The 13,953-nt window shown below is 43.0% G+C and overlaps 1 protein-coding gene across 1 annotated transcript in view; it reads right to left on the reverse strand.

Moving 5' to 3' along the window:
• KATNAL2 (katanin catalytic subunit A1 like 2) overlaps positions 1 to 13,953 on the reverse strand; it is a 29,569-nt gene that overhangs the window by 5,217 nt on the left and 10,399 nt on the right. The window contains exons 5-12 of the mRNA XM_075185991.1: positions 12,873 to 12,996; positions 10,557 to 10,646; positions 7,932 to 8,030; positions 6,906 to 6,983; positions 6,100 to 6,198; positions 4,464 to 4,527; positions 2,642 to 2,760; positions 1,630 to 1,721 (exon numbers count right to left, since the gene is read on the reverse strand). Of these exons, the coding sequence (XP_075042092.1) occupies positions 1,630 to 1,721; positions 2,642 to 2,760; positions 4,464 to 4,527; positions 6,100 to 6,198; positions 6,906 to 6,983; positions 7,932 to 8,030; positions 10,557 to 10,646; positions 12,873 to 12,996 (765 nt within the window). The remainder of the gene's footprint in view (positions 1 to 1,629; positions 1,722 to 2,641; positions 2,761 to 4,463; positions 4,528 to 6,099; positions 6,199 to 6,905; positions 6,984 to 7,931; positions 8,031 to 10,556; positions 10,647 to 12,872; positions 12,997 to 13,953) is intronic.

Raw genomic sequence — 13,953 nt, forward strand, 5'->3', positions numbered from 1 at the left:
ATCTAAGCTTGACAGTTAAATTATTTGTGATGTCACTGGTCCCTCGGTCACATCACTCATCCCCCAGTCGTACTAGTACCTCAGTCATGTACTAGTTCCTCAGTCACGTCATTAGTCCCTCAGTCTCATCACTGGTCCTTCAGTCATGTACTAGTTCCTCATTCACGTCACTGGTCCCTCAGTCACATCACTGGTCCTTCAGTCATGTACTAGTTCCTCATTCACGTTACTGGTCCCTCAGTCACATCACTGGTCCTTCAGTCATGTACTAGTTCCTCATTCACGTCACTGGTCCCTCAGTCACATCACTGGTCCTTCAGTCATGTACTAGTTCCTCATTCACGTCACTGGTCCCTCAGTCACATCACTGGTCCTTCAGTCATGTACTAGTTCCTCATTCACGTCACTGGTCCCTCAGTCACATCACTGGTCCTTCAGTCATGTACTAGTTCCTCATTCACGTCACTGGTCCCTCAGTCACATCACTGGTCCTTCAGTCATGTACTAGTTCCTCATTCACGTTACTGGTCCCTCAGTTACATCAGTGGCTCCTCAGTCACGTCACTGGTCCCTCAGTCATGTACTATTTCCTCAGTCACGTCACTGGTGCCTCAGTCATGTACTAGTTCCTCAGTCACGTCACTGGTTCCTCAGTCACATCACTGGTCCCTTGGTCATGTACTAGTTCCTCATTCACATCACTGGTCCCTCAGTCATGTACTAGTTCCTCAGTCACGTCACTGGTTCCTCAGTCACATCACTGGTCCCTCAGTCATGTACTATTTCCTCAGTCACGTCACTGGTCCCTCAGTCATGTACTAGTTCCTCAGTCATGTACTATTTCCTCAGTCACGTCACTGGTCCCTCAGTCATGTACTAGTTCCTCAGTCACGTCACTGGTTCCTCAGTCACATCACTGGTCCCTTGGTCATGTACTAGTTCCTCATTCACATCACTGGTTCCTCAGTCATGTACTAGTTCCTCAGTGACGTCACTGGTCTCTCAGTCACATCACTGGTCCCTTGGTCATGTACTAGTAACTGAGTCACGTTACTGGTCCCTCAGTGACATCAGTGGTTCCTCAGTCACGTCACTGGCTCCTCAGTCATGTACTAGTTCTTCAGTCATGTTACTGGTCCCTCGGTCATGTTTCTAGTTCATAGTGAATTGATAGGTGATATCTCATGAATTATGGTTTAATTGGGGTTTTTTTGTGAATCACCAAGAGCTCTATATATCAAAATCACAGAGATATGGAAGATTTTCTATCTCTGCAGCTATACAATTAAAATGTTGTGGTGACAGCTGAGTGATGCTCATTTCCCCAGCAACACTGGCAGTGGTAAGTGTGATGTTACCCCTCCGCCAGGCCAGTGTGGGAGCGAGAACCGAATTGCTGGTTAATGCAGGCACAGAACTGAACGCCCTAATCCAGGCTTCCAGTTCAACTTTTAATAAAAAAAAAAAATATATATATTTTTTTTCTCTATTTAATTTATTTGTTTTTAAATTCAATAATAAAGCATTTTTGGTGATGTAGAGTAATAGCGATAGGAGGACAGTGGTGGTATTTGAACCACCACTGTCTAAGAATATAACAATAATTTATTTTAAATTAATTCTACCAACCCCGGTCCTGCTCCTCTCTGGCTCATCACGGACTCCAGTTCATCCAGGAATATGGTGGACGGCGCGTGGTATCGGGCAAGTTCAAACAACACCTGCGTAGCGGGAGGAATTTCATATATATCTATACACCGTTATGCTGTAAGTGCATCTGTCATTACACATCATGTGACTTTATTACACATAATTCCGAGAGAGGCGAATGTGAGACCCCTCTGGTATCCAGGATGGAGGTTCCCCCCCCCCCCCCCTATTTGTGAACTATAACAGTAACTGCATCTACGCAAGATGAGTAGTGTGTTCATTTTTTAATCAAAACATTTATAGAATTTATTAATAAGTAACAATATTTTTACCCCATGTTTTTAATACTAATGAATTTAAGGTCATTAAAAAAAATTGTTTTAACCAACTACGTTTTAAGAGAATTTTATAGAATATATTACTCCTTTTTCACGTTTGACTCCACTTTCAATCTGCTCTATCTAGGAGTTCCGGGCAGTTCCACGTCTTCCTGTCTCTGCTAATAGTCAGTGGTGGATTATAATATCCTAGGACAGTGTTGGCTAACCTGTGACACTCCAGGTGTTGTGAAACTACAAGTCCCTGCATGCTTTGCCAATATAGAGCAGCTTATTGCTGGAAGGGTATGCTGGGACTTGTAGTTTCACAACACCTGGAGTGTCACAGGTTAGCCAATACTGTCCTAGGACAATGGGGCCTTGATCCATAAAACAAATAAAGTGTACTGTGCTCTATTGTTACATTATACAATAAGAATAGAATTTCATTAATTATACTTAAGCCTACAACACTTTATTTGTTTTGGGGATATTTTGTAATATTGGTTAAATTGGGTGTTAACCTAAGATGTATATCGCTACAATTGGAGGTAGCGCAAGGGGAATCTTAAACATTTGTTTATTACTCAATGGGGCCTTTATGTCTGCAGGAACCGTGGATAGGGAAACCCCAGGGGACAGGGGTATAAAGAGGGGAACAGCAATGGTCTTACCCGTACAAGTTTCTCGGAATCCCCCCTCCACTTGCTGACGATGGTAGAGGCGGAAATGTTAAAGAACGTGGTGTTACATTCTGTGGCCACCGCCTTGGCCAGTAAGGTCTTCCCTGTACCTAGGACACAACACAAAGGCTGGGTACACACTGGGCCGATGATTGCACAAAAAACCTCCAATCAGCCAACATACGACCGTTTGGTCAGATATCGTGTGAGTGTGTAGTGACACCATGATCTAAAGTCGTCCCAAACTGCCGATCATTGTTTCATTTGGTTGGTCGTACTGTTTAATATTTTGCGACCAACCACCGACCTATCATGTAGTGTATACACTCATGCTCACGATCTCCATAGAGTTTACAGCAGGCCTATCCAACCTGCGGCCCTCCAGATGTTGTAAAACTACAAGTCCCAGCATGCCCTTCCAGCTATCAACAGGTTGTCTACTGGCAAAGCATGCTGGGGCTTGTAGTTTCACAACACCTGGAGGGCCGCAGGTTGGACAGGCCTGGTTTACAGAGTCGGGCTCTTTTCAGCCGATGCTAGCGATGAATGTCCCGGTGAATAAATGTAGAGAGTGCTGTAGAAGGAATAATTCATTTGTTCGCTCTGAGACAGAATGTTTTGTTTCAGAATAACAGAAGCTAACGAATTTCGTTTGGACATGTGGATAGCTATAACAAGGTGGTTTAATCAGTGTGACAATAATGAATGAATATTGTGCTGTCGTTCTCTGAAGACTGGAGGACCAGATGAAGATCACAGATCTGAAGGTAAATCGTGTCAGTGTGTATGGATGAATCGTCAGACTGATCGGACCTTCAGTCGTAGGTTCAATCGTTTGAGATAACACATCGGTCGGAAAATTCTCTAGTGTGCACCTAGCCAAACACTATAGAACAATCACTCACACATAAAGCGATGAAAGATAATGAACACCCAAAAAAAAGTCATTTATAAAAACCATTTCCTGCTTATCCGATTCTACAAGGAACTAATCACCTGGCAGCATTTGCGCAGAAGCATAAACTCATCGCCCGATGGGTGGCAGTTCCTTACAGAGTACAGAGCGGGCGCCTTGTGCAAAAACCAAACTTAAATAACTAAACTAAAACTAAAATAAGATAAGAATCAGGGAAAAAGCTGTAGTAGCTAGGGCATGGTCTGAGCAGCGATTAGGTGTGAAATGCGCAGTGCAAAACACGTATGCACGCAGTACGCTTGGTAACGAAGATCCACTTTGTTTCTACAAGGGCAGCCATTATATAATATCTCACACTGCACATCTATCTAATCTTACTGCAGATGTTATGTCTGTAACGATTTCACCAACAACTGAAAGTCCCGATGATCACACAGATCCATGTGTACACACCTTCACGACTTATCTTCAGATCTGTGATCTTCATCTCTCATAACCATCTGCTGAAAAGATGGTGACTCTGTACAGTCTATAGATATCTGCCTACACTGCTGGTGGTGACTGCGTACACACTGCCACATTTGTCCAAAATCTTTCCATCATCGAACGTGATTTTTAGGAAGTTTAGAACACTAAAGCAACAGATACAATGTGTCTAGGTATAATAAAACACGATCGCGGGAGCGTACACACTAATGCGATATCTGACTAAATGGTTGTGAATCTTTCTTTATTGAATAGGCCCCTGAGGGGGAGAAGCGACAACAAAGACAGTAACATTGCATCAATACTAAATATCTACCCACTATACAGTTACACATAACATGTAACTTATCCATCTTATTTCAGGGAGACACAGTGAGATGATTATATGTTACATAACACAATGTATTATACCTGGTGGGCCGTACAGCAGCAGCCCCTTCCAAGGAGATAGGATTCCCGTGAATAGCTGGGGGTACTGGAAACAGAAAATATAAAATGTAAATGTAAAAATATTATATTTAATTTTTGATTAAAAGTTTACAGGGAGAAAGAGGTCTAGAAAGTATTACAGAGCGACATTAAGGGACTGGGAGCAGTAACCACCAGAAAGGCCGGTGATTCACTACATCTGACGTATGACGTATTCATATGAGCTGTGCAGAGATATCATCTGACAGGTGTGTGTTCTGCTCAAACTCGTACTTAGGTTTCCTCCGTTCTACGGAGACCCGCGCTGAATGTCATCTGCTACTTATCCACATCTCCAACTGAACATGGGATACATACATACATGACGTACTGAACCCGACATATATACATACACACATACAATCATCAAACCAGCTGCCTAATACTGTAAAGTCCCCTCGTGCCACCAAAACAGCTCTGACCCGTTGAGGCATGGACTCCACAAGACCTCTGAAGGTGTCCTCTGGTATCTGGCACCAAGATGATAGCAGCAGATCCTCTAAGTCCTATAAGTTGTGAGTTGGGGCCTCCATGGCTCGGACTTGTTTTTCCAACACATCCCACAGATGCTCGATGGGATTGAGATCTGGGGAATTTGGAGACCAAAGTCAACACCTTGATCTCTTTGTCATGTTCCTCAAACCATTCCTGAACAATATCTGCAGTGCGGCAGGGAGCATTATCCTGCTGAAAGAGGCCACTGCCATCAGGGAATACCGCTGCCATAAAGGGGTGTACCTGGTCTGCAGCAATGTTTAGGTAGGTGGTACGTGTTAAGGTAGCTTCCACATGAATGCCAGCAGAACATTGCCCAGAGCATCACACTGTCGCCGCCGGCTTGCCTTCTTCCCATAGAGCATCCTGGTGCTATCTCTTCACCAGGTAAACGACGCACACGCACCCGGCCGTCCACATGATAAAAGAAAACGTGACTCATTGGACCAGGCCACCATCTTTAATTGCACTTTCTGTGGTGGACACGGGTCAGCATGGGCACTCTGACTGGTCTGCAGCTACACAGCCCCATACGAGCAAGCTGCGATGCTCTGTGTGTTCTGACAACTTTCTATCACAGCCAGCATTAACTTTTTCAGCAATTTGTGCTACAGTAGCTCTTCTGTGGGATTGGACCAGACGGGCTAGTCTTCACTCCCCATGTACATCAATGAGCCTTGGGCACCTATGACCTTGTCATCGGTCCACCAGTTGTCCTACCTTGGACCACTTTTGGTAGGTACTAACCACTGCATACCAGGAACACCCCACAAGACCTGCTGTTGTGGAGATGCTTTGACCCAGTCGCCTAACCATCACAATTTGGCCCTTGTCAAAGTTGCTCAGATCCTTACACTTGCCTATTGTTCCTGCTTCCAACACATCAACTTCAAGAACTGACTGTTCCGTTGCTGCCTATTATATCCCAACGCCTGACAGGTGTCATTGTGACAAGATAATCAGTGTTATTCACGTCACTTGTCAGTGGCTTTAATGTTGTAGCTGATCGAGATATATATATATATATATATATATATATATATATATATTGTAATGATTAATCAGAGTGGTATAATTGTCTCACCCTAATGGGGTACACCACAGCCTCCTTCACCAATCGCTTGGCTGCGTCAAGCCCGATGATGTCATCCCACCGTACGCTGGGGTTTTGCAGATAGATGTCCTACAACAAAACACAAAGTATTTAGCATTAAATCAGAAATAATTCCTGGTGGAAAGTAAATATTCTACAGAAAACAGCATATTGTCTATTATTCAAAAACTGAATGTAGAGATGTTGTCTGAGGAGGCTGCGGACAGGAGCAGAACATATTATTTACACTGGAACTAAACTATAAAGGAGACTTTTCTTGTAATACTTTTGCTTGAATATGAGAACCTTTCTTACTCTGAAGTTGCTTACTCAGTGCCATATTTCCATAAAAGTCAGTCCCATATCCCTAGTCACTGACTTTAATCAATAAATAAAAACTGCAGCTATGTATTGTTAAGTGTTACAGAATCTGCTGGCACTATATAAATAATTGTAGATGATGTATGTTACAGCAGACTGCCGAGCCTGGAAAGCATCTAAGTAGCCCAGAACATTTCTCCCTTGTGAGCTTCCTACATCCCACTGACAGTGAGCTCCGACCGGCTTTACAGTGCACATGCCATGAGCTGTAACAGTGATCAGAAACCTTGGAAGGGATTCTCTATAGTGTAGGAGTTCTCTACAGTAACAGCACAGGATGGTAATTGTCAGAATGATTGATGCACTAGAGAGAGGGAGGAGCCAAACCGCAACGCATTGATCAATTATTAGTATTAACAGATTTCTATTTATTGTATCAGATCCAGTTCTACTTATAAGTGTAAATAGAATCTCACCCGGCTTATAACCGCCGCCAGTTCTCTCATCTCGCTGTTGGCTCCAATAAAGGCGCTGACCGGCTTCAGTAACCGCTCCTGGGGAATGACAAGAGGTAAGGCATATAATGTAACTGGAGTATTATAAGATCATCACCCACCGTCACTGTCTTATAATGTATGTGTAACTGCGTACTGCCTCTTCCACTCATTAGTGTATCTGGTGTCATTTTTAGTACGTTGTATTTGCTATCCGAGACCTGTACCCACCAGTGATATATTTCACATGTGTTAGATACACGTCTTTATTAGCGTTCAGATGCGGATTACAAATGCGTTCATTCTGCGTTTAAACAATGCATCGAACGCGAGTAAAAATGCGAGTATGTGGGTCATTGGAAACCAGTCAAAATGCGTTGTACTAGTACTACAAATGCGGGTAAAGGCATGTACTGTAACGCCTTGAATTTATATTCTGAGATTACAGGCCAGACATTCCATACGTCACTGTACGTAATCTACCATCATCCTCTGTGTGAGCTGATGTAACTCATTATAGTATTTATAGAGCCTCCAGCTCGACGTAGGGATGGGATCCTGATACGTGGATGAGATACATGAAGAAGCCGTATTCACAAGAGCAGCGGAAAGATTTTAAAAAATTAAATAACAATAATAATTTGGTGCGTTCTTCATTATTTTGCCTCCACCTAATTTACATATAACACACCAACGGTACTAATATCCTGATAGTAGGAACGCAAAGTTATTACTATATAATCAGTTCAGATTAGATAACAATTAATGCCAAATTTAAGAAAGACCTTTTCCTCTTATGTGAATCAGTCATAAAAAAAAAAAAAAAAAAAGATATTTTGTGATTACGGCTTAAAATGGTGAAACAACCCATTATCAAGTACCCAGCACGATGCTGGATTTGGTGTATTATATGTTTAGTAATATGGATTCCTGGTGAGAGGTCTGTGACCAGTCCCTTAGGATTATTCAGACATAGTAACGTGGTTCTGTATAGATCGTCCGACTCACGGAGGGGTCAGGGTTGTAGTTTAGACTGTTCATAGCGATCTCATTGGATGATCCTTTTATGGCGTCCTGGATCATACCACGGAAGTCAATTATCTGGCCCTGGGAAATAAATAAATAAATGACAGAAAAGAAAAAATAAGAACACCATCCACTCCGTAACTAAAAAATATGATATGATAGAAGATAAAATAGTGGTTTATCTCATTACAAACGTATCTTCCCACAAAGATCCCTCTCAATTCGATGTCCACTGTCATTCTGACGATCATTTGGGCTGTTTTAGACTCAACTGCAAATGACTGAGGGTATATTTACTAAACAGCGGGTTTGAAATAGTGGAGATGTTGCCTATAGCAACCAATCAGATTCTAGCTGTCATTTTGTAGAATGTACTAAATAAATGACAGCTAGAATCTGATTGGTTGCTATAGGCAACATCTCCACCTTTTTCAAACCCACAGTTTAGTAAATATACACCCTGAGTGTACGAACCCAAATAGGCTGATTCCGATAAACATCAGGGGGTAAATGTATGAATCTCCGGATTCTTCATCTCCGTCATGTTCAGCCTCTTTAGCGCTTAAATTTAAAGCGGCGCTGCTTTGTAAAGGGAAGTTTCCCTTTACAAGGCAGCGCCGCTTTAAATTTAAGCGCTGAAGAGGCTGAACACGCCGGAGATGAAGAATCCGGAGATTCATACATTTACCCCCTGGGAGGAGATTTACTAAAGAGAAATTTTGAGAAAAATGGAAGTGTTCACCCTGTGTATTTCATCCCCCCTCCCCAAGTAATTCCCCCTCTCCCCCGTGTTATTCACCCCCCAGTTCCCCCTGTGTAATTTATTCCCCCTCGGACCCTGGTGATACCAGGAAACGTCCCTCCTCTACCCGCACTTCTATATGAGGTACGGAGCTTTGGGGGAGGTGGTATAATGACTTACAGCTGGTGAGGAGAGTAGGGCAGAACTTTCTTTATTTAGCTCAAACGAATCCCCCCCCCCCCCCCCCCCCCAATCCACTAACTGTTGTTAGATGCGACCAGAGTGGATTGGGAGGATACAGAGGGAATTACGTTTCCTGACCATTTTCTCAATGGTCTTCTGCACCAAATGGAACATTTGTCCCTTTTGTCTATGGTCAGGTGGAGATGCCCATATATGTAGGCGATGGCCCGTCACCTGGTCGTCTGGCCATTAGGGACTGGTCACCTGCGGGCAGCCTTATGGGCTCCGTTCCCCAAGATCTAAAGGGGGAGGGGGATGACCCTGAGGTTCTCCATCCACCTGATGCTTACTGATGTGCCCTCCATGGCGAAACCCAGGGCAAAGGGACCCCCTAACCTTACCGAGGAGGGGTGAAGATCCTTGTCCCCTCAGGGACCTTATTGTCTGGGGATTGGGACAGAGAGACTCATCCCCATCCTGGGCTCACAAAAGAAATTCTACCGCTCCTTCCAGATATGGAATGAAGTCGGCTGCTCAATCTTCCCACGTTATGTTCTCTTGTCATAAAACCCTTGGCGAGAACTATACGTCGTCCATCCTATTTCAGAGGAGTAACTGCAGGAGCCCAGGAGTATAGAGGAAGTCTCTTTGCAGATAACTTATTAATGATTATTTCTCCTGTGACATCCATCCATTCCCAGATGATTGTGTACCACACTGGGTAAACCCAATAACCCAGTGATATATTCTTATAATATCAATTCAATTTCAATTTAAATGTAAAATATTACTTTCAACCGTTATCACTGGGGAAGGTGCACCCTCACATATAGTACAATATGATACTAACAAGAGGGGAAGAGGAGTATGTTTAATGGGGCACTCATAGGGTTAGTTCACATAAAAAGATTAAACTTTATTAGTATTTTTTAAAAAACACAATAGTGTATAGAAACTTCAATCATTATTGAGAATCAACATAATTAGCGAAACAATTAAAAAATGCAAATGACATAATGAACCGGTGAATGGGATACAGTTAAAAAAGCAGAATGACTGCTAAACTGTGTCGCTATTAATAAAGATCTCTTGGAAAATAAGATTTTCCTTATATTAGTAACTCCTCAATTTCCAGTTGTTTCTGTCCAATTCAACAGACAATAGTAACCTCCTAATAAAGGATCTATCTTATTATGCAGTATTTCCCATCATAACCTATAACTGGTAAAAGATAGTATGCTAATTATAGATAATAAGTCCCCTGTTATTAATAATATGGTATTAAACGCTATAATAGGTTAATACTATGTGATTTAATTCAATAAATAGATTAAGACAGAAATAAAGAGATTTTCTGGTAAGGGAGCAGTGAACATAGAAACGCCTATGAGTGCCCCATTAAACATACTCCTCTTCCCCTCTTGTTAGTATCCATCCATTCCCTTCTGGAGAGAGCTGGTAACAGTGCTACATTCAATCATTATCTCTCCCCATATCCTGAATTCTCATCCCGCCCGTCCAGAAACTATTGTCCTCTCTTTTCTTTTACTACTGTACTGTTTTGTTTTGTTTTTTAATTACTTTGATAAAATAAACACATTGATTTACAAAAAAAAAACATAAATATAGTTTAGTTTGATGTAAATCTCGCTGGTAGTTTATTTCTCTTGCAACTCACTGACCCTCCTTTGTGGTGCAGTTTGTCCTCTGTTTACTGCTGAAATATTTAGTCCAAATTCTACGACCTCGGGGGGGCTGCTGCTGCCGTTCTCCTGCAAAACGGAACAAGAATTAACAACGCAAAGTGAAGAGTAACTTATATTGTGCAAGATGGTTACAAAAACTTTCAATATAATCTATGTGACTCAGATAAAGGACAATCCGAGGCCTAAATTATAGAACAGATATGAAAATGATCTTACAGCAAAAAATAAGTCTATCTGTAAATAAGGTTATGTACTAGAACAGTAGATAAATGTGACATTTATCTAGTTCTTTTCATAGTTAGCGGCGTGAAAGCCATTAAGCATCGATGACCCCCTTCGTTCATCATAAAGTAAAAGTAGACAGGATTTTGAAGTTTTTACTGTTTGCACAATACACATTTCTACATAAAATGACAATTCTGCTTATGGTCGCTAGGACAAATAGCTGTATTTGCACATAGGAAAATGTGCTGCCCGTTCATCAATTCTCCAGCTAGTAAATCAGCCTTGCAATACATTCTAAAAAGGAATACTGGAGTTGTTGCCCATAGCAACCAATCAGATTGTAGCTGTTATTTATCTTGTACATTCTAGAACATGATAGCTAGAATCTGATTGGTTGTTATGGGCAACACCTCCACTTATCTTTTGTAGGTTTGATAAATCTACCCCTTAGTGTCACCTGAGTGATCATCTAATAGAGCCTCCATGTCTACTTCTAACTTCTTCAATTCCCTTTCAAGCAGGAAGTCTGTTGTGCGTATATAATGGCTTCCCAGGAAACTACCATTTCATGCCAAGATGGCAACCGCGATGATGCCCTTCTCATCCCTTACACCAGGTATTATACCAGGCTGGTGTTTGGGAGCCTTTTGCTTCTTCCTTGTCACCCTCAGTTACTTCTAAGACAGCGATGGACGACATGAAGTAAATGGAGGGGCCCTGGAGCGCCTCTCCAGCCATCAGACGGGCCACATCGCGGAAGGAGGGAGAGCACAGGGCGCTGTGCAGAGGAGGTTACATGACGAGGAAGTCGTCTGCCCCCCTTCTCATAAGATCGGGAGTAGCCAGCGGGGGTAGGGGCACAAGAGAAGGCTCGGCGGGACGCAATTGCCCACAGCTGTTCTAAGAAGTGAAACTTAAGTGCTGCTTCATCAATGATACAATCCTGAGCCAGCCTATCCCAGACCTACCTGATTCTCGCCTTGACCCTCTTAAGTGTATCCTCAATGCTGCTGCCCGCCTCATTTTTCTCTCCCGCCGCTCTATCTGCGGGCTCCCTCCAACAGTCACTACATTGGCTCCCCATACCCTACAGAATTAAATTTAAACTTCTCACCCTCACCTTTAAAGCTCTTAGTCAATCTTCACCTCCTTACATCTCCAATCTCATCTCTACCTACACTCCTACCCACCCCCTTCGCTCTGCCTGTGACCGCCGCCTCACTACTTCACTGATCACCTCCTCTCACTCTCGTCTTCAGGACTTTGCCCGGGCTGCTCCCTTGCTGTGGAACGATCTTCCACGTTCCATCAGGTTAGCATCTACTCTCAAAGGCTTCAAGCGTGCCCTTAAGAATCATTTCTTTATTCAAGTCTATCAGTCCTCCTAACTTTCTTGTCCTGGCTCTCTTCCCCAGTTAGTACCACCCTATTTGTGTCTCCCCCTTTCCTTTAGGTTGTAAGCTCTCATGAGCAGGGCCCTCTTTCCTTGTGTGTTTCTTCTACTGTTCCTTCACCCTCTGTACCTCTTGGCCTGCTTCCCTAGCTCTGTTTTCCCTGTTTTATTAAGCTTCTGCCTTCTTCTTGCTGATTTCTACCATCCCTTACACTATCTGTCAGATATAATCTGATTTCCTTTACCCTGTCACCTGTGTTTGTATATATTTGTATATCATGTTGTGACTTGGTTCTGTTTTCTGTATATGTAATGTACGTCGCTGCGGACCCTTTGTGGCGCCTTATAAGTCAAAGATACTAATAATAATAAAAATAATAATAATAATAATAATAATAAATAATGTGTAATATTTACATGTGAGGGCTCTCCATCTCCCCCTGCTGGACATAAGTGAGAACCGACTAGTTTTCCTGCATTGTGTGGATATCATTTCTTACAATGAAGGCATTTCAGATACCTATAGTCTCCTACCCCCAGTACATAACTGGAATATAGGACGTAACCAATGGAGCGGGAGGTCAGTATAAATCACAATTGTCAGTCCTAGTTCAATAGAGCATCCCCATGTGTCATTTAAATGAATGTATTGAAGCATTACGTAACATCTTCACCTTCCTGGTGGTCTCCCTGTTAGACGTGTTTTCTGATGTTCTGGGGTGTGTCCGGGACGTTGGGCGCTGCACAATATTATGGTTAGTGATTCTTGGAAGACCCTGGGAAGAGTTACTGCCTGTTCTGAGGAAGAAAAGAATACAAATGTAATATGTACACAGAATCTTGAACATAAAATAATACAATATAACATAATAAAAACATAAAATCACTATACTGTGCTGCTGGGGGACCCTGCTCATCCACTATATAACTCTCAGTCTGTGGCTTCCTGCTGCCTCTATTCCCCTCCTCATCTCATGTCACTGCCCCTGTTACATGCAGCCCTGTCCTCACTAACAAATCACTCATCTCCTGATATACTCTGTGCTGCTGGGGGACCCTGCTCCTTCCACTATATAACTCTCAGTCTGTGGCTTCCTGATGCCTCCATTCCCCTCCTCACATCATGTCACTGCCCCTGTCACATGCAGCCCTGTCCTCACTAACACATCACTCATCTCCTGATATACTCTGTGCTGCTGGGGGACCCTGCTCCTTCCACTATATAACTCTCAGTCTGTGGCTTCCTGATGCCTCCATTCCCCTCCTCACATCATGTCACTGCCCCTGTCACATGCAGCCCTGTCCTCACTAACACATCACTCATCTCCTGATATACTCTGTGCTGCTGGGGGAACCTGCTCCTTCCACTATATAACTCTCAGTCTGTGGCTTCCTGCTACCTCCATTCCCCTCCTCACATCATGTCACTGCCCCTGACACATACAGCCCTGTCCTCACTAACACATCACTCATCTCCTGATATACTCTGTGCTGCTGGGGGACCCTGCTCATCCACTATATAACTCTCAGTCTGTGGCTTCCTGCTGCCTCCATTCCCCTCCTCACATCATGTCACTCATTAATCACACAAGTAGACAGGACACTGCCTCCCACAAGATCAGCACAGTCATCTCCCCCCATACCTTGTGTTGCTGTAAGTGTTTGGCTACAAGTAGGTTCTCTGAACATAGTCAGACATGCTTACTAACGTAACATCCCATCAATCACCCCTCTACACTTCCTGAAATGTGATAA

This window comes from Mixophyes fleayi, chromosome 1 (assembly GCF_038048845.1).
Source record: "Mixophyes fleayi isolate aMixFle1 chromosome 1, aMixFle1.hap1, whole genome shotgun sequence".
Classification (NCBI taxonomy): domain Eukaryota; kingdom Metazoa; phylum Chordata; class Amphibia; order Anura; family Limnodynastidae; genus Mixophyes; species Mixophyes fleayi.